The sequence below is a fragment of the Cryptomeria japonica genome, chromosome 2 (assembly GCF_030272615.1).
Source record: "Cryptomeria japonica chromosome 2, Sugi_1.0, whole genome shotgun sequence".
In the NCBI taxonomy this organism is placed as follows: domain Eukaryota; kingdom Viridiplantae; phylum Streptophyta; class Pinopsida; order Cupressales; family Cupressaceae; genus Cryptomeria; species Cryptomeria japonica.
Window position 1 is genome coordinate 318354584 of NC_081406.1, and position 26301 is coordinate 318380884.

Here is a 26301-nt window from a genome sequence, read left to right on the forward strand (position 1 = left end):
GAGCCTTGATATAGTGGCTAAGTTCTATTGTGGATATTTGTTCAAGTTGCGCCAACATTAAGTATTTGGGTGGATGTTTACAATGTGAAAATCTTTCGCTACCTTAGGAGATTGCACTCTTTGTATGGCGTTGTGAGCTATCTAGTTATGTAGAAAGTAGTTCCATATAGAATATGTCTATCGAAAGCATTATCCATTATCATCATTGTCCTTAGGTCTTAGATTAGATTTCCTATCCCTTTATCCTTTTTCATCTTTCTTTGTTTCATAGGAGTTGAGTTAGTTTCCAAGTTCCAACTATTTTACAAAAGCGCAAGTCCCTTTGTGTTACCAACATATCACATCATTTCAACTGAGTCTATCCAATTTGCATGTCAAGACCTGACTAAAGAAACCTTGGGGTAGCCATACTTGATAATATCATTTAGCATATAAGGTTTCCTTGTTCAAGAGAGGATAGAATGCTTACTATTTTATTTTGTGTTCGAGGTGTCATAAAAAACACATCAACAGTATGTACTTTGCCAACCCCCATCAAACTCTTAGTTTGTGCAGATAAAACACAGGTGTATAGTCAAACTCTATTTTCCAGCAGATAATAAAATAGTTTTTTGCAAGTAATTTCAAACAAAGACTGGGTATGATTTGAGATGAGAATAGTGAGTGAAAGGAAAATTGGATGAGATTTTGGAAATGGAAAGGAAATTCCCTCATCAAGCATCTCAGGACAGTATGGCACCTTGTAATATGGTTCTATACTGGTTGCTAGGATAGTTTTTGTAGGCTGAGAAGTAGATGAAAGCCCATGCTATGAGCTGATTTTTTGTCAAAATGAGCAAGCACAGTTTCCTTTTTGGTTTGCCATAATGTTTGCTAGTTTGTTGACATGCATGCAAAGATGAAGAAGTGAATTGGACAGTAGAGCTAATTTTTCAGCTGGGTCGTAGCTGTAAATGTTATTGCAATTTCCAATTTAATGGACAAGTTATATGGTAGATAGTGTATTTACGTTTTGGTATTATTTCTATGACAATAATATTATCTTATTTCTTTTCTGCAGGTCTGAGGAATGAACATGTATCGATTTCAATGTCATTCATTTTCTTTTGAATGATGTATATATATCAAGGCAGCCACGATCAAGTGGCACCTTGATCGGACATGTCTTTTAGACATGTCCGACCAAGATGTCACTTGGTCGTGACTGTCCACCGATTCACTTCGATGTTTATGATAACAGTTCGGTATCATTTGCATATGTTAATAGTTCGATAGAAACACACCCGATGATGAATCAGTGTCAAGGCATATTATGATATAAGCACACCCGATAATGAATCGGTGTCAAAGCAGATTATGTTATAATCACACCCGATAATGAATCGGTGTTAAATTAAACAATAACAATAACTAATAGCATTATATGCTATCGAGTTATCAGCCCGATAGCATTTAGATCAACGCTTAACATAGTTAAGCAGGTCGTCGATCTAATCCATATCCATTATCAATATCATAATCAAAATCAAGGTTACAGTCTGATAAACATATTCAGTTTAGATAATCTAATAGCATAGATGAATAAATCAAAACAGAGGAGATTAATGAGAGAGGAAAATCTTATCTTACAAAAGCTACTAATGCATTAACACTCCCTCTTAGCTTTGGAAGATAGTAACCTACATCACATTTCTTTTCCATAATGTCAGTCTCCAAGAATATATATCATCTATACATATGATATGAAGTACCATCAGGACATAAGATACAAATATAAAACATCACTCTAAGTATGTGACATAGAGTATCACCTAACCATGTGATATAAAAGATTTATCATTTTATTATGACAAGATATCACCTGTACACATGATATCAGTATTGCCTAAACACGCAATACTAAGGATAAACATATGAGGATGGTTAAATTCTCATCTTATCCAGGTTGTGATATGTGCACAAGCATTTTATACAAATGTTTTATCACAACACCATCATGGCACATCCATGACATACCAGAGATCCAACATGATAACTGGTTTGAGAATCATAAGATTGTCACCATATGATGTCTGCATACAAGTGTTCATAATTTGAGAGATCGTCACCTCTTAGATATGAACACAGGGGGTAAAACCCAGAATGTCTCAACATGACAAAAGAAGTTTACATTTTCAACATCTTATTTACAAAGCAGATTACCCTTCTATCATACCTAAACCCTTTCTAAAGTGATCAACCTTCACTCTGGAAAGTGGTTTGGTCAGAATATCTGCAGTCTGATCTCCCGTACTAACATATTCTAATTTGATCACATTTTTGTCTACCATGTCTCGTACATAATGGTATGGGATCTCAATATGTTTGGATCTATCATGGAACACTGGATTCACTGAAAGTTTTATGCAGCTTTGATTGTCGCAATGGATGATAGTAGGTTTCATCGGATTACCAAACAATCCCATAAGTAACTTTCTAAGCCACGCCGCTTCTCGGGCAGCCATGGAGGCTGCAATGTATTCGGCCTTGGTGGAACTTGCTACGGAAGACTGCTTTCTGCTGATCCAGGATATCATGGCTAATCCCAAACTGAAGCAACACCCAGAGGTGTTTTTCCGGTCAATCACACTTCCAGCCCAATCTGAATCTGTGAATCTGTGTAGATTAAGATCAACTTTCTCATACTTGAGACCAAGATTTAAGGTGCCTTGTAAATATCTCATAATGTGTTTTACTACGACCAGGTGTATCTCCTTTGGCTCACACATAAACTGACTCAAAGCATTTACTGCATAGCAGATATCTGGTCTTGTATTTACCAGATACATAAGAGACCCAATCATTTGCCTGTATAGAGTGGGGTCAGTAGAAGGTGATTATGCTGCTACTTCTTTAAGTTTATGAAGATTGGTTTCCATTGGAGCGGTCATGGGTCTGCAGTTTAGCATTCCAAATCTCTTTAGGATGTCCAATGTATACTTGCCTTGGTTTAGAGCAATGTTATCAAAATTCTGCCATACTTCCAACCCTAGGAAATAATGAAGGAATCTCAAGTCCTTCATATCAAATTCTTTGGATAGCTCTTTCTTGCATTGATCTATAAGGTGATCTTCTCCTGTGATTAATAAGTCATCAACATATAAAATCATTATTAGCATATTACTTTTATTCTGTTTGTAGTAGAGATTAGGATCTACATCATTTTTAGAGAAGCCTAGTTTTGATAGATATGTGTCAATTCTTTCATACCAGGCCCTGGGAGCCTGTTTGAGCCCATATAGAGCTTTCTTGAGTCTACACATATGAGACTCTGCATGATGGATCTCAAACCCTTCAGGTTGCTCTAGGTATACTTCTTCAGATATCTCTCCATTAAGAAAAGCTGTCTTTACATCCATTTGATGTACCTTCCATCCCTTTGCTACTGCAATAGCAGTACAGTCCTTACTGAGGTATATCTAGCTACAGGAGCAGATGTTTCTTCATAGTCTATTCCTTCCTTTTGAGAAAATCCTCTGGCTACAAATCTTGCCTTATATTTTTCAATGCTGCCATCTACTGCATGTTTGATCTTAAAAAGCCATTTAGAAGAAACAACAGATTTCTTAGTTGGCCTAGGAACAATTTCCCATACATCATTTTTCATTATGGATTGATACTCTTCAGACATAGCATTCTTCCATACTTGATGTTTAAGGGCATCTGTTACATTGTCAGGTTCGTTTTTAGATAGATCATTCATAAGAGCAACATAGCTAGTAAATTTATTAGGTCTTTTGCTTTCTTTGAAGGTTCCAGAAGGAGCAGCAAACCTCTGAGCTTCTTCTACTGTTTTGGTGGCCCATAGTGGTCTTTTCTTAAGATTTCTAGGTGAGTGTTCATTTTCATTTTCAGTTTCATCTAGATTCTCCCTCTGAAACTCAGGGGTAGGATTTTCATCTAAGTTAGAGGTAGGGACATAGATTTCGGGTTCTATGAAGTTCTGAGCTCTTTTGAAAGCCAAGTCCTCCTCAAAGATTACATCCCTACTTAGTTCAATATTTCTTTGACCAAGTACATAGATTCTGTAGGCTTTGGAGGTTTCACTATATCCTACAAGCAATCCTATTTTTCCAGAAGGCTCTAGTTTTAGTCTCTTTGCTTTAGGTATATGGATATAGACAGGACATCCAAATATCCTAAGGTGGCTAATATCTGGCTTAATTTTAGTGAATACTTACTCAGGAGTTTTGTCCTCAAGATGGGAGTGAGGGCATCTATTCTGTATATATACAGCGGTGTTGGATGCTTCTGCCCAAAGATTTGCGTTAAGGTTTTGATCTAGGATCATGGCCTTGGCAGCTTCAACTATAGTCCCATTTTTCCTTTCTGCTATCCCATTTTGTTGGGGGTTATAAGGTATAGTGAGCTCCCTCTTAATCCCATTATCTCTACAAAATTCTTTAAACGAATCTGATGTGTATTCTCCCCCATTGTCGATTCTTAGGGTTTTTACTTTGTTTCCTGAGTGGTTTTCAATTAGTGATTTAAATTCTTTAAACCTAGAGAGGATCTCTTCTAATTCTTTACTTTTCAGAAAGTAGATCCAAGTCTTCCTAGAGTAGTCATCAACAAATATTACATAATACAAGAATCCCCCTAGAGAGGATACAGACATAGGTCCGCATACATCAGAATGAATTAATTCTAGAATTTTACTAGTTTTCCTATTACTATTTTGGAATGCACCTTTGGTATTTTTACCTAGGGCACATCCTTTGCATGCCCCTGAATGATCTTGCTTTAACTTGGCTAGACCTGTGACAAGGTTTCCCATTGAAGATAAAGCCCTAAAATTCAGATGGCCTAATCTTCTATGCCAAACTTCATTTGCATTAGTGGCTTCATGGATTAGGGCTAGGTTGGGTTCCGTGCACAGCTCATACAAATAGCCCCGTCTTTGTCCAATGGTCTTTGCCTTCTTGATAGAGGAGTTCCTTGGCCAAGCCAATACTCTAGTGTCCATGAATGTCACTCTGTATCCGTTATCTTCCAGTGCCGATATAGAGACTAGATTTCTTTTGATGCCGGAGACATACAGTACTCCTTCGAGCCGCAAGGTTATGCCTGTCTTCAATTTGATGGTGCAGGTTCCTATTCCTCTGACTGGATGTGTGGAGTCATCTCCGATGGTTACGTCCTCATCACTCTCCTCTGTCATGGAATCAAGTACTTCTCTAAACCCAGTGATGTGCCTGGATGAACCACTGTCAATCACCCATGAGTTGATTTTGTTAGAAGCTTGGCTTGTTAGTGCTGAGTAGAATACGTATTTCCCGGAGTCATCTTCCCCTTTAGTCCTTCCTGCTTTGGCAAATGTAGCATGTTTCTTGGTTCTTTCCGAGCACTTTGCAACATAGTGTCCGAACTGATCACATCTGTAACATTGAATGTGAGATAAGTCCTTCTTTGAAGTATTCTTGTCTTGACGACCTTTTCTCTTTCTAAACTGCCTTTTCTTGTTTTGCTTGGTGGAGTTAGTGTTTAGGACTTGTAGGTCTTCATCTATATTCTTATGTTTCATTCCCATCTTGTTCAATCTTGATTCTTCTTGGAGACAATCATCCCTTAATCTTTCAAACTTAGGATATTTGGACCTTGCACTGATGCCTTGAACGAATGTGCTCCATCCACTAGGCAACCCATCTAGAGCAATGAGTGTTAACTCTTTGCTTTGGATCTCGTAGTCCAGAGTTGCTAGCTCATCTTTTAGAACTGATATCCGCATAAAGTAGGCGTTGATTGTCTCCCCCTTGTTCATGGTGATATGATTTATTTCTCGTTTTAATGCTAGAGTTCGACTTGCATTTGATATCTCAAATGTGCTTTCAAGTGCTTTGAACATTTTATAGGTTGTTTGATGTTTTCTTATGATGGGCATTATGTTGTTTCTCACCCCATCAACTATTATTTTATTGCCTTTTCATTTCCCTCAATCCATGTTGTTTTGTCAGGTTCATTTTCGGGTTGATCATTTTTAGTTTGAACAAACGAATCCACTTTGTTCTCCTTTAAGATCATTTGAATTCTGAATTTCCAGGCTGAAAAATCATCGCCACCTCCAAGTCTGTCTTCGAATCTGATAGCACTGGCCGTTGGAGAAATGTGATGTAGTATATAAACTTGTTCTTAAATTTGTTTCACGAAATTGAATAGCCTCAAGTTCGATCAACTTGGCTCTAATACCATGTAAATGTTATTGCAATTTCCAATTTAATGGACAAGTTATATGGTAGATAGTGTATTTACGTTTTGGTATTATTTCTATGACAATAATATTATCTTATTTCTTTTCTGCAGGTCTGAGGAATGAACATGTATCGATTTCAATGTCATTCATTTTCTTTTGAATGATGTATATATATCAAGGCAGCCACGATCAAGTGGCACCTTGATCGGACATGTCTTTTAGACATGTCGGACCAAGATGTCACTTGGTCGTGACTGTCCACCGATTCACTTCGGTGTTTATGATAACAGTTCGGTATCATTTGCATATGTTAATAGTTCGATATAAACACACCCGATGATGAATCGGTGTCAAGGCATATTATGATATAAGCACACCCGATGATGAATCGGTGTCAAAGCAGATTATGTTATAATCACACCCGATAATGAATCGATGTTAAATTAAACAATAACAATAACTAATAGCATTATATGCTATCGGGTTATCAGCCCGATAGCATTTAGATCGACGCTTAACATAGTTAAGCAGGTCGTCGATCTAATCCATATCCATTATCAATATCATAATCAAAATCAAGGTTACAGTCTGATAAACATATTCAGTTTAGATAATCTAATAGCATAGATGAATAAATCAAAACAGAGGAGATTAATGAGATAGGAAAATCTTATCTTGCAGAAGCTACTAATGCATTAACAGTAGCTCATGGTCAAATCAAGTCTTCAAGAGTATAGATGCACATGTTCGATCATTTTAAGAATAGATGATTCAACAAACACCATTCCTTGCAATTTTAGATAGCTCTTGTGATCAATAAATTAGTCTACCTTTTTTTAAATAGGGGGGAGAGAAGACAAGAAAGAGGAAGAAAAACTCAAATACAAGGTGGTGGCATGCACAAGGCAAGCCTAATTTGAAAGAGACAATCGTATGGAACAGTTTGAAGAAGATTCAGTAGTGAGTCATGTTGTAGTGTCACAAATTGTACTCCTTGAATTATGAGTCCGATTTCACACTCTCCTTAGCATTTATTTTAATTTTTCCACTCCTCTATACGTTATAGGACCTTTTCTAGCATTAAAATAATATTAAATTCAAGAATATCAGTCCTATTCTATTTTAATACATCAACACTTTCTTGTTTGGGCACTTATTTTAAATGTGCCCTTTATCTAGTTTCATTTTAAGCTTATATGGATTCTATCTCATTTTAAAGTTCAATGCACTTTTTCCCCCACTTGAATATTGTCATTTTTCATATAAATTACAGTTCTGATATTAGGGCCCTATTATCTCACAACATTAAAATTCGGGCCTATTTTATCAGGACACAAGCAACCGTTGAACAATGTTTGACACTTTTTGGCCAAAATTTCAAGAGGATAATGTCGGCTTTGGTATTTTCAAATCTATATTCAATGCAAAAAAAAATGATTATTTTAAGTCATCCAAAAGATGATTTTATCTTGAGAAACCTATATAAGACATCACCCCTAATTCATTTCATCATCTCATTATTATCTCATTCTTCCATTTCAAAAGCAATTATTATGATTCAAGAGCAGATCTAGGTTCAAGAAGCAGCAAGCTACAACAAGGCATCTTCTATTATGTTTTCATGATGAATTTATGATGGATTTTATGATGATTTATCATGTTATTGCATCAACACATGGAGGACTTATCCTAAGAACATTGCATCATCAATTGAAGGTATAATCATTTCAATTAAACATTTCCATTCAAGCATTTCATTTCAGATTTCTATTTCTATTCATATTCATCATTGTTGTAGGATTGAGTCCGACCCAGGGTTTGATTGAGGCGAGCCCATATATAGCCCAACACCATTTTTCTCTCCTTTTGTGCAGATCTAGGCTCAATAACAAATTTCAAGTTTAGACAAAGTACACAAGAGCACAATGCAAATAGAGACAGGACCAATGAGACAAAATTCAGCAAAAAAGAGGAGGACTAGGGTGCCTAGCGCCAGAGTCCAAGTGGTTTGACCTAAAATTTGACCAAACAGAAGATTAGAGGCTCCTGAGTTCAATTTGACCCCTATTCTACACTCGGACACCTATCAGGACTATGGCGCCTAACCCCATAGTCCACCCATTTTGAGCTCAAATTTTTGTGACAGGTTCCTCTTCGCATACCCTTTCAGATTTGGGTTTATTCTCTGATTATCGGTTCTCTATTTGCCTGTTTATGTTGTTTATTGTCAATTTTGCACCTTTTATCCTAGTTCTTGCATTCAACTTATCCAATCAATCAAATCAACATAAGAGAACAATCAAAACCACAAGTGCCTAGCTCTCCCAAGGGTTTGTACTTGGGCCTATTGGTTGTTCTCCAATGAAATTGATGGGATTGGGTTTGATTCCTAGTTTGCATGTTAGACTAGTGAATCCCATTTTCCCAACATTACACTTGTGTTCATTCTTCAGAAGACTAATGCCTCATTTCCAACCTAAAAATGGCTAGAGGCCCCTGATCCAAGATTGCAGCAGTGCTTGTGTATAATCTTATCATTTGAAGGTACTTTTCTTATTTGGTATTATGCTGTCTACTAATGGTTTTAAACTCTATTTTTTCAGAGCTCTAGGTCCCTAAACGTACCTATCTTCACTGGAAAAAAATTATATCATGATGTACTCTTGTCTAATATATGTAGTGAGATGCATTTTTCATTTTAAATAGCATAGATCCACCTTAAAATAGATTTGATATGCACTGAGAGGTATCCAAAAAACTCAAGGTACCAATCCTCCCACTATATAAGTATAAAACCATGAGAATTGGCACCTAAAGTCCTCCCAAGGCATATAAAGCCCATATTAAGATGGATCTGTGCTAATTGATATAATTGGTATAATTACATGTGACGAATAATAATAGAAATATATCAAAATTCACACGCATGTAGCCAATGTTATTAATCAAAGTTTTCGTACATTTTTCTATATACTAACCTTTCGGGATAGTTTGATCTTACATTTGTCTCTCTTTTATTCACCATTATTAAGAAGAGTTATATATCTATAAAAAGATTGGACGTCAATTCCCCATGCATACGCTCTCCAACCACACCAAAAGTCCTAGTTGATGCAGCCTGTGGCTCTGTAGAATGTGCCTCCTAGCACAAATTAATAAGAGTTTAGATTAATATGTTAATTTTATTAAATAGTTACCATAATTTAGCACGTGTACACTATTCTGATGTAAAATCAGATATTCTAAATCTACACATAGTTTAATACTGTTTACTATTGTTTTTGTTGTTTTAGTATACAAGGTTGAAGAAACAGTCTATTGACAAGATAAAGCGATTGGCATGATAATAACTTGGGTTGAATCCTTATGAACATGCTCTGTGTTAACAAAACTGTGACAATGTGTAGTGCACAAATGAAATAATTTAGATGAATGAAAAAACGATTCCATGAGAATAACTTGAGTTAAAGCATTTGAGCATGCTCTTTGTTAAATCCCCAAGGGAAATTACAATTTACATTTAAGGAATAGCCATATCCCTGTAATAAAGATACAATCACAAAAAACTATTGAATTAGATACAAGTTATGATTAATACATCTTTCCTATAGAAGGAACTGAAAATTGTGTATTTTGCAATATGGTTCAAGTTTCTGTCAAGCAATCGTTTCCATACTGAACAGTGAAAAACTTGGATAAGTAAAGTACAATTTGTTTTGAAGTCGATTTCTTTTAAACCCCATATTCATGCACATAGACACGTCCCATCAAACTAAGTTCAAAGTGCAGTTTCAATTGAAAGCCACACCCTAATTCATCTCCCAGCATTGTACTGCAACGGATTATAAATCCTGTCAAATCACCATGGCAATTACTCCCCCTTACTACTAGACCACGGCCACGTGAAGTTTAAAAGGAAACCACGGTATCTAGTACAAGACACAAAACATTGCAAAATATTCAGCTCCCTAAGATGTCTTCTATTTTATTTGTCAAATGCTTGGGAAACCTGCGAGGAAATTTAATTATCAAACGTATCTACAAATCTTTCAAGACAAACAAACAGTCAGCTCTAAAACATTTGTCTCCACATCTATCTACATTATATTATCGATTTGTACTTTTCTCAAATTTCTATTGTCATAAAATGGTAAATGTTTTGAACTTTAACCAATGATCCATATTTTTTCTTAATTTTATTTAAACAACCTCTGTATTACTATTCCAGTACAATTATGCAAAATTCCGCGTTACCATTATAGTTTGTGAAAGAGCAAAAAGATGAGAACCCTAAAAATTGATTTAAAAAAACAGATTGTGCAAGACTGATACTGACGGCGGAAGAATGGCCGGCTGCTCCGAGAGTACAATCTACAAAAGAGCCCAGAGGACGAGCTTCAAAGACCTTCAAAACCTCCTTCAACAGAACGGGAGAATGCGCCTCACCGAGCTTCTCTTTCTTCAACTCTTCAAACTCGTCGTCTTTTGCCAAACTAGTCTTTGTATGGTTGAGAGTGCAGCAGGTTTTTACAGAGCGCTGAGCATTTGGGAGAAACAACATTTTGGAATTGCGAGTTAAAATTTGAAGTTTGCAGGCGCGTAAGGAAGCCATAAAATCCGATGAGATGGGCAGCAGACTGGTCGGGGCTCCTGTCAAGTAAGGAAAACCTTCCATGCTCTGCTGTAGTGGAGGAGATTCCATGGTTTATTAATTTGTAGTAAATTTATCCATTCTCTCTTTTAATCTTTAAACATTTTCTTTTATATTTAAAATTTAATTTATAGAAGGAAGGAGGAATTATGGTGGCAAATTTTTAGATTGCTATCATTTATATATTTGTTACAATCTATGAAGATATAGGTAATGGAGTGTTTTTACAATCTATGAAGATAAAATGGAGTATTTTTAGATTTATATGTAAATTTTATTTCCACCAATATTTAGGATCATATTTTGTCATATCAATATTTAGGATTGCATAATGATTGATGCAAAAAAAAAAACTCACAAAATGAAATTCAAGAACACTTCAATCCATTCTCTATGTAACAATGATTTTTTTAGTTATAATCATTGATAAGTTTTTAGATTAATGTTATTAAGAGAGAAATAATATTAAACATTTAATAAAATTACAAGAGGGTGGATTGAAATTTGCTTAGAGAGATTTAAATTTATAGAAGTAAGGAGGAATTATAGCGGCAAATTTTTAGATTGCTATCATTAATATATTTGTTACAATCTATGAAGATATAATGGAGTGTTTTTACAATCTATGAAGATAAAATGAATTATTTTAAAATTTATATATAAATTTTATTTCCACCAATATTTAAGATCATATTTTGTCATATCAATATTTAGGATTGCAAAGTGATTGATGCAAAAAAAACTCACAAAATGAAATTCAAGAACACTTCAATCCATTCTTTAAGTAACAATGTTTTTTTAGTTATAATTATTGATAAGTTTTTAGATTAATGTTACTGAGAAAGCAACAATATTAAACATTTAATAAAATAACAAGAAGAAGGAATAATGATTTATTTTTATGTAGCAATGGAGTAGTTTACTAAAGATTATGCTTAATGATATAAAGTAGTGCTATGTGATTAAATGTAGGATTTGTATGCTCTATCAAATTGTTGAATGATTTATTCTCTACTCTAAGTCACTTTTGCATCTTGGAAATGATCTTCACGCCTACAAATTTAAACCTAATAAATGGATTCAACATTTAGCTTTGAGTTAATCCCGTAGTGCAATGGCAAGTTGCAAAACCGTGTTGATGCGGTATCCCGAGTTTGACTCTCATGCAAGTTTATCCACCTAGGCATGCTCGATGGCTTCAAAGGAGGTTGGTGTGTGGGGACAGTGCACTGTCCACGTTGGTGATCCATGTTGGAGCTTCGTGGGACCTAAAAACCTGTGCAGATGTAACTACTAACTAACACAGTCCGTTAGAGGTGCAAAGGTGTATGGAGATGCTTGGTGAGGATCACAGTGGTGGTGGGCGATGTTGCCATGCCAAGAGGAGTGATAAGGAGGATTGGAGAGATAAGGAAGGATAAGGGGAGAAGAAGACCCAGATCAACTCGAGACAAAATAGGGAGGTTTTAATACCTCAGCAGATCAACAAGATGTAACCGATCAAAAAAAAAAAACATTTAGCTTCAAATATGGCATATATACTTTTTTATCTCTTATAGTCTACTTGCCTTGGTATTTGGACTATAAGTGTCCAAAAATAAATAAGCTAACATGGCAAACTTGATGATGACTAAGATTCAAAAAAAATCTATAAAGTCTAAAATGCAAAAGTCTCTAAAGCAATAGATCATATGTTGACTCTTAAACTCCCCATGTGTAAATTAGGTATGTTGTTTGTCAACTTTTTAGTGTATGTATGCTCAGTTGTCCTAAAACCCATGCTTTCTAGCCTTAGTTACATGTTCGCCACTTTACTTGAGTAAAATAAACTTATTTTTACCACCATGAATGTTGTTCTAGTAAAGTACTAAACTTGTCAAAGTTATATAAACATGTGATTTATTATAGCATGAGTTCACCTTCAATCCTTGGTACAATTATGACCATTTTAAAAATGTTATTCATGCCATTGATTGTAATTCAATGAGTTTTTAATAAATATATGAATCTTAGCCTTTTCACAAGTGTAGATTTTAAGAGCAAAATACACAACCCATTATTAAGCCTTTCTTTCTTGAGACCATTTTTTATCTACAACTACTTGTAGACACCTAAAATATGTTGTGGTCCAAAAAAACCTAGTAATTTCACCACCTAACCCTAATCAATCAATTCCATCAATTTCACCTAGTCTCAATCAACTAAACCCATGACATAGGACAAGTTTTTTTCCCCTAAGTTCTTCCACAATTAAATAATCTTATTGTTTGAATCGTCGCCTTTTTTCCATCACATTTCATAAATAAATAAATAATTACCTATTTCCATATATTTTCTACCTCACACGTGGCTAGAAATATGCCTATATTCCCTCAACACATTCCAAGCATAAAGGGGACCTACAAACACTTGTCCTTATGATTCCACTATTCCCTCCACCAAACTGGGGAATATAGCACCATTAGATGCGCATGTCCCTCATTTCCCTCATCCTAACAACCACTTACTCAATTTAGTAAGTTCATCCTAGTCTTGCACATTCCAACTACCTCCATCTCAACCCTTTATTCCCTCCTAGATCCTAGGAAAATCCTCTTGACCATCCTCCACCATTGATCTCAATATTAGATCTCAATCATTCATTTGTCCTTCCAAAATTTCATAAATTCCTCACCCATTTCATTGTCCATTATCATATGTGCTAAGTACATTATGTCAAAAATATTCCAGCAATGGAGTAATTAATATCTGTTGATTTTATTTCTTATGTTATTGTGTTGTTTGCACTCTCTTGTTGAGCTATATATAGAGTTTTTTTTCTTTGGTTTGAGTAGAAACATGCATGCTTGTTTTCTTCCATTTAAATTTTGAATCATTAGCACTGCATTATTATTAAGTCATTACCAACCATTTTGCCAACATCCTTGATCTATTTTGTAAACCATTGCCATGTTCTAAAGATTGACCCACCAATTGATATCACGAAAGGAGGAATCTAATTATATATTGCAGCTTTGAAGACTCAATTTCCTAAATCAACCTTGCTATACACTTAAACCAAACTAAGCAAAAAATTATGTTTAATTGGATTAGATTTATTTTCAATAATTTACAAAAATTTTGAAAGATTATTTTCATTAGTATAGTTTTGATTTTTTAGCTTAGTAAATTGTTAGGATAAAGAAATGTTAAAATAATATTTTATTATTACCTGTTAATGGGTCTTTGGGGGTTGATCCATCTTTTTCTTTAGAGAAGATTAAATGGGAACCACCGAGCAAACAGTGGATAAAGATCAATTTCGATGGTGCATCAAAAGGAAATCCAGGAACCTCAGGTGTTGGAGTGGTGGCGAGAGACGACAATGGATTTATCCTATTCAAAGGAGCTCATCGATTGCAGGATGGCACTAACAATGAAGTAGAGGTCCAGGTGGCTTTTCTTGCAACAGAACTAGCCTTCAACATGAAATTCCAACGACTGCACTTAGAAGGGGACTCTCGGATAGTTATCAATGCAATAGCTAAAGGAAACACGCCATGTTGGAAGCTAAACCAATGGGTGGCTATGATCCAAGAGAAACTCAACACATTTGTGGAGTTTTGTGTCTCGCATATTAGGAGGGGAGCAAATGCAATGGCAGATTCGTTGTCAAACATTGGAAGTGAACTGGATAGTTGCGTGGCCAAATGGTGGAAAGGTGATGGTCGCGTGTGGAAATGGTACTAATTGCATCTTTTTAGAAATGTGCAGTCTTCAACTTGTTAATGTGAGCAAAATTTGGCAAGTACATATGCCTAGGTGGTGATTGCTCTTTAAAGAAGGAGTTGTCTATGGCAAGTCGCACGATCAGAGTGAGGGGAAGATGGCAAAAAATCTTGCTCTTGATCTCATGGTATTAATGCCTTATCCTTCGCACTCATTACCCGTTCTATATGATGGAGGCAGAATTTATTACCCTTTGAGTTGTGTGTCAGGGTTTGTTTGAAGTAAAACTAATTGTATCTCTGTAGCTTTTGTATGACATTGTATTGCAATAATTGCTATTTTGAAATTGTAGGTGACCATGGAGACTAATTTCACTCTGTGAACAGACAAGAAGTTGGTGCCCTTTTTGGGCAAGGTATCAAATAAGCGGATGCAGGGACTTTTTCGGTATAAGGAGGAGAAGTTGTGGGCGGCAGCTCGTCTTATGCTTGCGGAGGAGGTGGCTTATATCCATCACCAATATCAAACTAACATGGAGGTGTACTCTTTGCTTATGGCGTGAGCCTGTGAGTTCGAACCGAAGGTGGAAAAGGTAAAACTCACACTGATCAAATTGATCGATGGGGAGTTTTTGATTAACTTGGATTTAATCTTGGAATGGGTGGTACCGCGAGTTGGCATTCGAATCAAGGAAGGGGACGACTAGGAGGAATTGCTTCCTTTTATTCGTGGTCTGGAGGATGCAATCAAAGACCAGTGTCGTGAACGTGCTCGAGTGGGGTGGGAAGCGATGAAACTCTTTGTGAAATTAACCAGAGTGGATGAAGTCCTTAAGGCTCTGCATGTGGTGGCAAGGATGGAGGTTGGCAGGGACCTGAGAGATAGATTTGAAGAAGGAAGGGCCATTCAGTTTCTGGCGAGCTTGGAGGGCGACCCTGACTTCGGATGTCTGGACTACATCCCAAAGATGAAAGCTGAAGTGGCAAAAGGAAAAGCACCAACCTCTGAGGATGAAAGGGAGGAGGCGACCCAAGGGGATAGTGAGTGAGCGGCCTATCGGCTTGTGTTTTTTATTTGCTCCTAAATATTTTCATTTGTTAGTTTTTACTCTAAAACTTTTGTTATTGCTAGAACATTTGGTTTGGAGAACCAGCAAAGAACTGGTTTTTTGGTGCTACTATAAGCTGTAGGATAGGGTAATTCATAAGTTTGGACTGTGGGTAGTATGGGTTTCATATTTTCTACGTTTATGCATAGTGTAAGACTGAAATTTTTGTATATTTAAATTTTTGTATCAATAGAATGAAAAAAAAAAATTACCGATAAAAAAAAAAGAATATTTTATTATTATATGTATATTTCTTTAAAGTTTTTAATTCATTTTTCTTTTATATATTACATAAAAGAAATACAAAGAGATTATATTAAGATAGACTCACAAAAGATCTTCCCTTTGTGAACCATTTGAGATTTATCAAAGGTAAGTTATAAGGAAACATTAAGATTATTGTCAATAGTTTTTAGTTATATCTATCAACACATTCAAAATTAAATCAACAAAATTTTCAAGCAATAACTCAACAACATGCAATTTCAATTAAAATTTGATCTCATTCATATTTAAGGAAGCAATTTATTTCTTTCAAAAGGGGATCTATGTGTATCACTACAATGTTGAAGTTTTTCTATTCATTTTAGTTATCTCTTAATTTGGAAGAGAACATAGATCAATTTCTTGTTCCTACTAGTTTTAAATTACTTTTTTACTAAAATTCTAGAAAAAGTAAAGATTTATTCACAAATTAGATAATCACATTTCTTGAATTGACTATGTTAAAATAGTTAAGATAGCTTTATTTTATTTATTGTAATCATTAAAAGAAGGTATATATGGGGAAAAAATGACACATTTCTATTATAGCCTTGATAAGGACAATATCATTGGAACTTCTAATCGATAGTTTTTTTTTAAACTACCCTTTGCACTGGTGAAAGTGATTGTGAATGTGTTGAGTGAATATTTTGCAACTAACTTGATTCAACAAATAATAAAATAGTAGTTTCAACCACAATGTGTGAGACACGGTCTCTCCTCTTTGTAAGGGGAATCTCCCCCTATTTATTGCTCTGAAAATCGCTAACACTTAACTAGGAGCTAAAATTATGTACACTAAGCTAATCGATAAGGTGTTACTTTCACCGAATTCTCCTTTTTTGGAATAGGTTTTCTTCCTTCATCATATCCTCTTCTTTCAAAATAGATGATCCTTTCTTACAATAAACCTCCAAGTACAACCAAGTAGAGTTAGTAACCAAGAAGCTCATGAAAGCTCAAAGACTTTCCATGACTTCCTATAAAGCTTCAATAATTAAGATGAAATACGTGTAGCTCAAAGACTTGAACATACACTTCACCTTAAATGCACAAATGTAGAAGGTAAAAGCAACACAAAGATTGCAATTTATCTCTTTGCTTGAGCATGAAACATTAGCTTCAAACATGATAAGTACTCAAAGACTACAAGATCAAGTTTGACAACATAACATTAATTCTAAACATAAGAAGCAGCTCAAAGTCTACAAGATCGAGTTTAAATATCTTACAAATAACACCAGAATACTCACAATCAACTCTAAATAATGTCGTCACATTACAACTTGTTCCAACACAAAGATTGAAAGCAACATGTCTCTTTTATTGATTGCAATTTGATTTACATCTAAAAACAAAGTTTTAGAGTGCTTCCCAAACTGACAAAGTTTTGTTGCGATGCAATGAAACCCCTCATATTTATAAAGGGGGGCTTATAAGCAAAAGGAGGAAAAATAGCAACTAACTATGACTTATTCAACAACAAAATCCTATTTGACTTTGGAATTGTGTTGTTGTTACATGTCATTTTATATATACAAAAAGACACCTAAAGAGTCGATTGAAAACTACAAAAATGCATCTACAATTGAAAGACATAAAATTAACTAGGTTTCATCAGACATTTCTTTTCCATTTTGATCTTGTTTCAAAAACTCTTCATGATCTTCTTACTGGGAGATGGCTTCATCATCTATCGGGAAGCGGGAACTACAACATTATTTGGAACAAATATTCCAGAGTGAGATGAATACCATTATCATTATGTATTGAAAAGAAGCCCATGAAAAACACTCCTTCAATTTGTAAAACTTGCTTGAAGAAGACCATTTGTAGTCATGCTCCGGATTCATAAAAACTGGGTTCAAAAATCCACATTATGCCTTGAAAATACCATGGTGCAAATCCGGCTTGTAACTCTGATTTACACTTAGTACAAATTTGGATTATATCTGAAATGGTGTAGTTTGGGTTTATAACCCCAAACTACACTTTGTTTATTAGTGGACCGACTAGGTGTAGTTTGGGGTTGTAAACCCGAACTACATAGGTGAAATGCTTTAGGTGTGGTTTGGGGTTATAACCTTGAACTACACATCGTGAGTGCAAATAGGAGTTTATTGTAGTTCGGGATTACAATCTCTAACTACATGATGAAAAGATCATGATGTAATATCAAGTTCGACATAGTTTGGGTTTACATCCCCAAACTACACCATTGAAAGTTTGGGCTTCGTGTAGTTCGGAGTTATAACTCCAAACTGCACATGGAAAGGGAAGGACTTTGGTGTAGTTAGGAGTTGTAACTCCAAACTACACTTAATGGGTAAGATCGATGTAGTTTAAATTTGTAACTTTGAACTACACTAGTGGGAGGACTTTGGTGTAGCTCGGAGTTGTAACTCTGAACTGCACCTATTCTTCAGACATATGCAAAATCAGGTTTTGACTCCAATTATGCATAAAGAAATAAAAAATAACTCCTAAAATAACAATTTAACAAATTTAAAATTGACAAATTGAGACTCAAATCGGAACAATTTCTTGATGTGTTTAGAGCACGGTTGGATATTGTTGTTGGTATGTTGCAAATATGTGCTCTAATGATATTTGAGAAATGTGTTGTCATTGATGTCAACGTATTTTCTCTGTCTAGTGCAATGATGCAATGGAATTCAATTAATTGGTTCATATTGTATATTGATGATCAATGTTTGCGGATTAAAGGGTTTGTAGAGTGATGTCTCTAGTTTATTCAATGCAAGTGTCAGAGGTCCGCATGAAGATTTTAGTGAGTTATGAGTATTAGTGTTGTGGCTAGTTTTTTTGTTATTAAGTATTGTCAAAGTTCAGTATTTTGATCTGCATTGCTCTGCATTGTAATATCTTGGTTTGCGAATTTGGAAATATGTTTGGGACATTGATGTGTGTCCTCAATTCAAGTGGTTTGTGGTTTGGAGCTCCGCAAGTGATTTTTCCAGGTTGACAGTTAGTTCAATTATTGTTCTTCAAGTTCAGTATGATGATGATCTGATTCTAGTAATTTGATTTGGTGTGAATGTTGTTATTGTAATTCATGATGCTTGTGGATGTTTCTAGATCATGTGTTATTTGTGTTGGTGGTTCGCATTGATCAGTGAGTGCATTATTGATAATTTTCTTTAGTCTGGTGGTGTTCGTCGTTTTCTTGTCCAACTTGATGATTGTAGCATGTTGCAGATGTTCGAGGCATAATTCTTTGAGGTGGTGATTTTGGTCCATGTTATGTCTTAGCCAACATTGTTTTGGTCCGCATGTGATATTGTAGCTTGTATGGTTATTTTTTTGTGATATGTGTTGAGCTGACCTTGATGATACTGATCCAAGGTTGATGTCATGTATAAATAAATATAATATCTATATAATTGAGTGTGTCATGGATGAGTGTATGTGCGAATAATGTATTGATCTTCCGGAGGCTGAGCACAAGTGTGAGAAGAAGAAGTTGTATATGCTTAACCAGAACTGTAACTAAGCATTAGGAGATGCTATTTATTCAGTTCATGATCTTCCAGATGTAATCCGAATGTGTTTGTAAGATAGTGAGTCTTCCCAGGGTTGTTGTCCTTTGTTGTTTTTGAGTAGTGAGCTCTAGGCAGTGTGTTTGAATGCATGTGAATTCCCCATTGTAATATTTCATATACTTCTAATAGGGTATCATCATATTATGGGTAGGTTCCCACCATGGTTTTTTCCTTGACCGAGTTTTCCATGTCAAAAATCTTGGTCTTATGTGGGTTCATGTTGTGTTCTTTATTTATACTTTCACTGTTATTTATCAGATTTGAGATTAAAGTAAGTTGTAAAAATTAGTGACAACTGATTCACCACCCCCCCCCCTCTCAGTTGTCTGTCCTATTTTCACCAGAGCACATGGGCTACAAATTGGAAAAAAATTATAGGGGTCATTCCACAAATTTGAGTGAGCTAAAATTAAGGATAACAATTAGCTCTGACTGGGGAACTTTGATCATTCTTTGAAATTATTGAAGGGAGTAGAATCTAGAGCTCTAAGTTCCTTCATCCATCCATTGGGATACAGAGTCAAACAACAAAAAGGATCACATGATTGACTAAAACAAAACTCAACTCAATGTTGTGCAACTGCACTTATGGAAATAGAAACTAACCTATACTAGACTAACCAACAATGAAAACTTCTTCAAATGAAACCATTAACTGGTACTCCGAAGTAGCTACCTTTCTTTAGTAAGGCAAAATGTGCTACATGATCGTAAGCAACCACACGAAGATGAAACACGAACAATTGTACCATAAGTTGAGGCAACACTCCTTGGAAGAAATTGACAAATTCACTTGTCACCTCAAAAGGTTATATTATATTGCTGCTCCAAAGTGAATCAATGAACCAGGATTGCCCTCGCTCAACTATAAATGCATCTTTGGCCTCACTCTCGACTATATCTTCATGTTCAAGAACAAGAGTGACCTTTGGCATCCCGTTGACTTCCAACTAGACTAGATTGCTTATGGGAGATTCCCTTGATAGGACAAAGACGAAATTCTTCCTACTAGTTCCACTTATATGAATTGCTTTCTCAACCATATCCTCATGCCAATTGAAATGAGTTTCCTTGTGTGAGTCAAGTGAAAACATGGTTGCATAGCTTGCTTCATCATGTTGTTCACAAACTTCAAATTTGGGAGATATTGAGTTGTCATCAAGACTTGAGAAAGACTCCTCTATTATGTTTGTGAAAAGGTCTTCATCAAGTTCTTTGGTATTTCTCTCATGCATAATAGGTTCAAGTTCATGACCTTGAAATATAGATGCATTCTTTTCATCTTGTTCAACTTGACTGGTACCTTCAAGCACATTCATATTTTCACAACCCATGATATGATGGTCCTCATTTACCAACACCTTTGAAAAGTGGCCTTCAACCTCTTGTTGTTTATTCCCCATGGTATCCTGCATAAACTCTTCTTCTTGTTCAACGACTTCTTCAGAATGCATTGACAAGATATGAGTCACCAACTATATTTGCTTCCTTCACTTAGAAGAGATTAGCAAGATCACTTTGTTCAGATTCAAAGTTCCCCATTGTTGCATTTGTTGGTGGTGCCTCAAATGCAAGACTTTTTGGTGGCAAAGTAATCTTGTTCTGATTCTTGGCCGCAGAATTGGAAGCATTATTTGTATAGTACTTGGGATATATCTATAAGAGATAAAAGAAGAACCTTGTGATAATTGCTTCTTAAGGTCTAACACTTCATTGGCCAGCCTCTACACCATGGGATCTGTTATGTTCGTAGAAGATGATTCCATAGAAGAGTTTTCTTTGGACCCATTTGGCTCTATCCTTATCTTTGATTTTTGATAGGTAATAATGATATATTTTATTAATATTAAAATAGGGAAATTACAAAGTTTATATTGCCATCCAAAACTAACTGGTTTGTAACTTTAAAAGACCAGTATCCCCCAAAATAACAATTTGTCATGAAATCCTATCGATGTTATAAATTGCCATTCAAAAACAACCAAAAATATTATCTGCTACAAAAATCCAACACCCATTTTGAACCCTAGAAACTACCCAAACACCACCATTTGTAACACAAAGGGGTACAAAAATTAAAAAACCCTATCCTGTCACTAGCAAAGAACTACACACCAAACCCTCAATACATACATTGTAATAGTAGGAACAAATTTATATTTTTCGAGTGCAGAAAAAAAAAATGGAGAAAATTTTCACTATGTTCCCACAATGCCCACCTTTGTAAATCGTTTCTTTAGCTCCATCACCTTCGTCTTCCTCGCACACCACTTCCCTTCACCCTTGGTATTCGCATCAACGACCACCAATGCACTGTTTGACATGGCCTCATTCTATTGGATGCAATCCTTCAACGACTCCCACCCAATTAATGCCTTAGCATGTTGCTTGTCCCGTTCCACCTAGTTGGCCAATGCATGAAGCGAAACAACTCATGCACATCCTCTATATTTGAGCAATCAATACCCACTCTAATGTCAAACCCCACTCTCGAGACAACCCACTCCTGAGAAGAATCCAACCCAAACATCCAATCCTCCTCCAAAATCACTCTCGTCACCCATCTAATGGTGTCCATGACATCGCCTAAGTCCAAGCCCCACACAATAATTATGGTGGCGATATCCATGTTTTTTTCGTACTGATGCTTGGCCTAAAGAAAGAATTCTCCCAACAACAATTCCATCACCTGCACAAAATTCGCATCCACAAATTTGAAGAGGCTTTTCAATCACTTCATAGAAACTAGCCCAAAAAATGATGCCTATTGCTAAGAGGTAACCAAGGTGAAATTTTCCTCCATTTCCTTGTCATAGCCAAATCACGTTTGTTTCAATTTGTAGAGGAAAAACACTCTTCACCACCTTTTATCACCACTTTGAGACCCTTGTCCCATTAAACACCTTCCCTTGTTGTCTCATAAATGCGCCATGTGACTATGTGCCAATGATCTCAAGTATCAAATGTGAGAGTACAATTATCCTCAACTCTCATCTCCTCAATATCATTAAATTAAATGATAGTGCCCATTCTGATAAAACATCAACCACCTTATTTGTCGAACGCCATACATGGCTAATTTGGTAACTATCAAAAGTTGCCAATTCATTTTTTATTGCACAAATGTACTTTTGCAAGTGCCAAGCTTGCACTTCACCTGAAATAATTGCATTAATGGTGATTAAAGAATCACCCTATAGGTGAATTTTTGAGTCCCAAACATTTTCTGAATTTGACCGCTTGAAGGGATGCCATTGCCTTTGCCATATTACACATTCCATCCTCTAGCCTTTTTGCTCCCATGGCAATGATATTTCCTATCCAATCTCGTGCCACAAATACAACACCCAAGGGACCTGGATTGACCTTAGAGACGCCATCAAATTTGATTTTAAACCATCCCTCCATAGGTTTTAACCAAGTGACCTCCTTTGTTTGGCTTGAATTTGAATTAACCCACTCCATCCTATTAACAAGCTTAAGTTCAATGCTTGGCCATTTCATCTAGATACGTTTATCTCACAAGTAAAGGGAACATGAAGTCTAAAAAATTGAGAAGCAATTTCTCCCACTATTTCTTCAATCAAATGGTTAATTATAAAGCATATCAACTCCATTGATTCCTTCTTGTCTTGAAAGATGTGATTATTCCTTTCCTTCCAAATCTCCCAAATAATAGTTGATGGACAGATTGCCCATATACAAGAAAAACTTGATTTTCTTCCTCCATTCGCCCACCCAATGAAAAGTTATTTTAGGGTTTTTGGAAGAGGTCCCTACCATTCCAATTTCTACAAAACCATCTTCCAGTGTTTTGTTGCAACCTCATAGTGAAGGAGAAAATGATCGACAATCTCTTCATATTTTTCACGCATCACACACTTCGATGGTCCATGAACCCAAGTCTTTTCCTTCTTTCTTTTGTCAAAATTCTACCTCTAATTGCCAACCATGCAAAAGCCTCTGCCTTTGGACGACAATCCTTCCCCAAACATAAACGAGATGAGTGACATTCCTCTCCATCTCTTCTATCCAACAATTGATAACCAAGTTCCACTGAGTATTTACCATTGGTCACACCACACCCCACCAACTTGTCCTCTGTGTCATTCAACAAAATCTTCCTCCCATTAAATATTTCAAACATATTTTTTATTTTCTCATTAGTCAGTCTCTCATTCTCCAGTGATTTCCAAGCCCATTCCACACCATCTCCCCCCCTTCTTATCTCCATATAGTCCCCTATTTTATTCCCCCATCTTTGACTAAGAAACAGTTTTAGATCAATCAAGTCCCCATTATCACTCAATGACAGATAACCCTCCCAAGAGTCATCCCAAAACTTCACAAAGAGATCATTACCAACTTCCCAAGTAATGTGATCAATAATTATCAGCATACAAGACAAGATAAAGCTTCAAATCGTAGAGCCCTTTGGGGGATTAAGAATTGCAAATATTTTGTGGTTCTCCTCTATGTCCAAATATTTAGCTTTCAAAATGTTAACCCACAATTGATTCGGATTTGAATAGATACTCCAAACTCATTTAGCATCTATGGCTTCATTAATTATCTTCCAATCCCTCAATCCCACTCCTCCATCCTTCTTAGTTGTACAAATATTTTCCCACGCTAAAAGTGGAATTTTGTCTTGCTCTCAGGCACCATTCCAGAAGAATGTCCTCACTTTCTGCTGAATAACCCTCACAATTTTCATAGAAAAAATGGGGATTGCTAAGATAATAGATTTAAGCATAAAAATTCTACCAGCCGAGGTGAGCCATTTGCTTTTCCACCCATCCATCTTGTCCATGCAACAATCCACTAAATATTTCCACAATATGGATCTGCAAGCACCCCCAAATAGAGGTGTACCAAGGTACTTACAAGGTAAGGCACCAAATTTCATTTCAAGAATTCTACATATCTCCCTTTGTTTCAGACTCTTCATGTTAAAGAAAAAATATATCTAATTTCCTCCAGTTAATACATTAACTAGACACCCTGTTGTGCTTGTCAATTGTTTCCTTCATGATTCGTGCTTCTCTAAGGGTCACCTCCCCCATCAAAAGAGTATAGTCAACAAATTGCAGGTGTTAAATTGGATCCACGCCATGAGCCACTTTAATCCCTATCCAAAGCCCATCCACCATTTTTTAGAAATAAACCTTCCCAAAGCCTCTACCATCATGATAAAAGGGGGAAGGGGATAATGGATCCCCCTACCTTAGACCGTTATGGGAATCGAAGAAACATCAAGGAATCCCATTCACCAAAACAAAAAACCTTGGAGTATTGATGCAACTCCCAATCCATTCCACCCACTTGTTGCTAAACCCAAACTTGCCAATAATCATCAAAAAGAATTCTCAGTTCACTTCATCATAGGCTTTTACAATGTCAATTTTTACCATCATGTATTCACTTCTTGCAACACTAACTGAATGGATAGTCTCACATGAAATAATGATACCTTCGACAATCAATCTATGTGGAGAAAACCCACTTTGTTCATTAGATATGACCGACCCCAAAATGGTTTTCAATCTATTGGCAATAACCTTGGAAATAATCTTGTACACCATGTTGCATAATGAAATCGGTCTGAAATCTTCAAAATATCTTTATCTTTATCTTACCCCCAAGGATAAGATCATCTTCAATCTCAATTGCCAAATTTTGTGCTACTGCGAGATTAACTGGAGTTGCTCTTCTAAATAGAAAACTTACCTCAAGCACTTGAGCATTGATAAAGAAACAATTCAAATTCTTGGCTATAGGTTGAGCAATAGCTAGAATTTTATGTGTCAACTTGTTGAAGTGGCCAATGAATTTACTCATAGGTACATGAGATTGTTTTTTCAATTGGATAAGCTGAGTCAATAGAGCATGAGAATCATCAATAGGCTTAAACCGTGCCTCAAAATTAGCTTTGACAGTATCCTAGTTTGTGATGGTTTGTGGTGCGAGGCGATAAAACCAATCTGTAGCCATACCTTGTAGAGTTTCAATGAAAAGTCTCACTGAAACATCCTCATGTTCCACACCAATCACACCTAATGCAATATAGAAAGCATCAATGTGCTCATTTGGATGTTGTTTTCCATCTCCACAGAACTTGGGGAATTTCTTTTGCGAGCCATTAGGAAGAGCATGTAGAGGTGAAGTCGGATTCAATGCACCAAAAGTATTCCCCCAAAAGTATCAACCAAAAGCTCGAGGCCTTTGGATGTGTATCATATGCCCAACAGAGTCGCCAAAAACTGTTGGGTGAATATTTTGCAACTCACTTGATTCAACCAATTGCAAAATAGTAGTTTCAACCACAGTATGTGAGAAACATTCTCTCCTCTTTGTAAGGGGAGCCTTCCATGTTTATTGCTTCTAAAAACCACAAACACTTAACTAGGGGCTAAAATTATTTACACCAAGCTAATCAATAAGGTGTTACTTTCATTGTATTCTATTTTTTCAGAACAAATGTTCTTCCTTCAACATATCCTATTCTTTAGAAATAGATCATCCTTTCTTACAATAAACTTCCAAGTACAACCAAGAAGAGTTAGTAACCAAGAAGCTCATGAAAGCTCAAAAGCTTTCCATGAATTCCTATAAAGCTTTGGGAACAAAGATGAAATACATTTAGCTCGAAGACTTCAACATACATTTCACCTTAAATGCACAAACATAGAAGGTAAAAGCAACACAAAGACTGCACGTTGTCTATTTGCTTGAGCATGAAACATTAGCTTCAAACATGATAAGTAGCTCAAAGACT

The 26301-nt window shown here is 35.9% G+C and overlaps 1 protein-coding gene across 1 annotated transcript in view; it reads right to left on the reverse strand.

Annotated features, from left to right (window-relative positions):
• The window catches only part of LOC131027217 (uncharacterized), a 58551-nt gene extending 47595 nt beyond the window's left edge, over positions 1 to 10956 (reverse strand). Inside the window, exon 1 of the mRNA XM_057957223.2 lies at positions 10566 to 10956. Within this exon, the coding sequence (XP_057813206.2) occupies positions 10566 to 10931 (366 nt within the window). The 5' untranslated portion in view covers positions 10932 to 10956. The remainder of the gene's footprint in view (positions 1 to 10565) is intronic.
• Positions 10957 to 26301: the final 15345 nt, after the last annotated feature.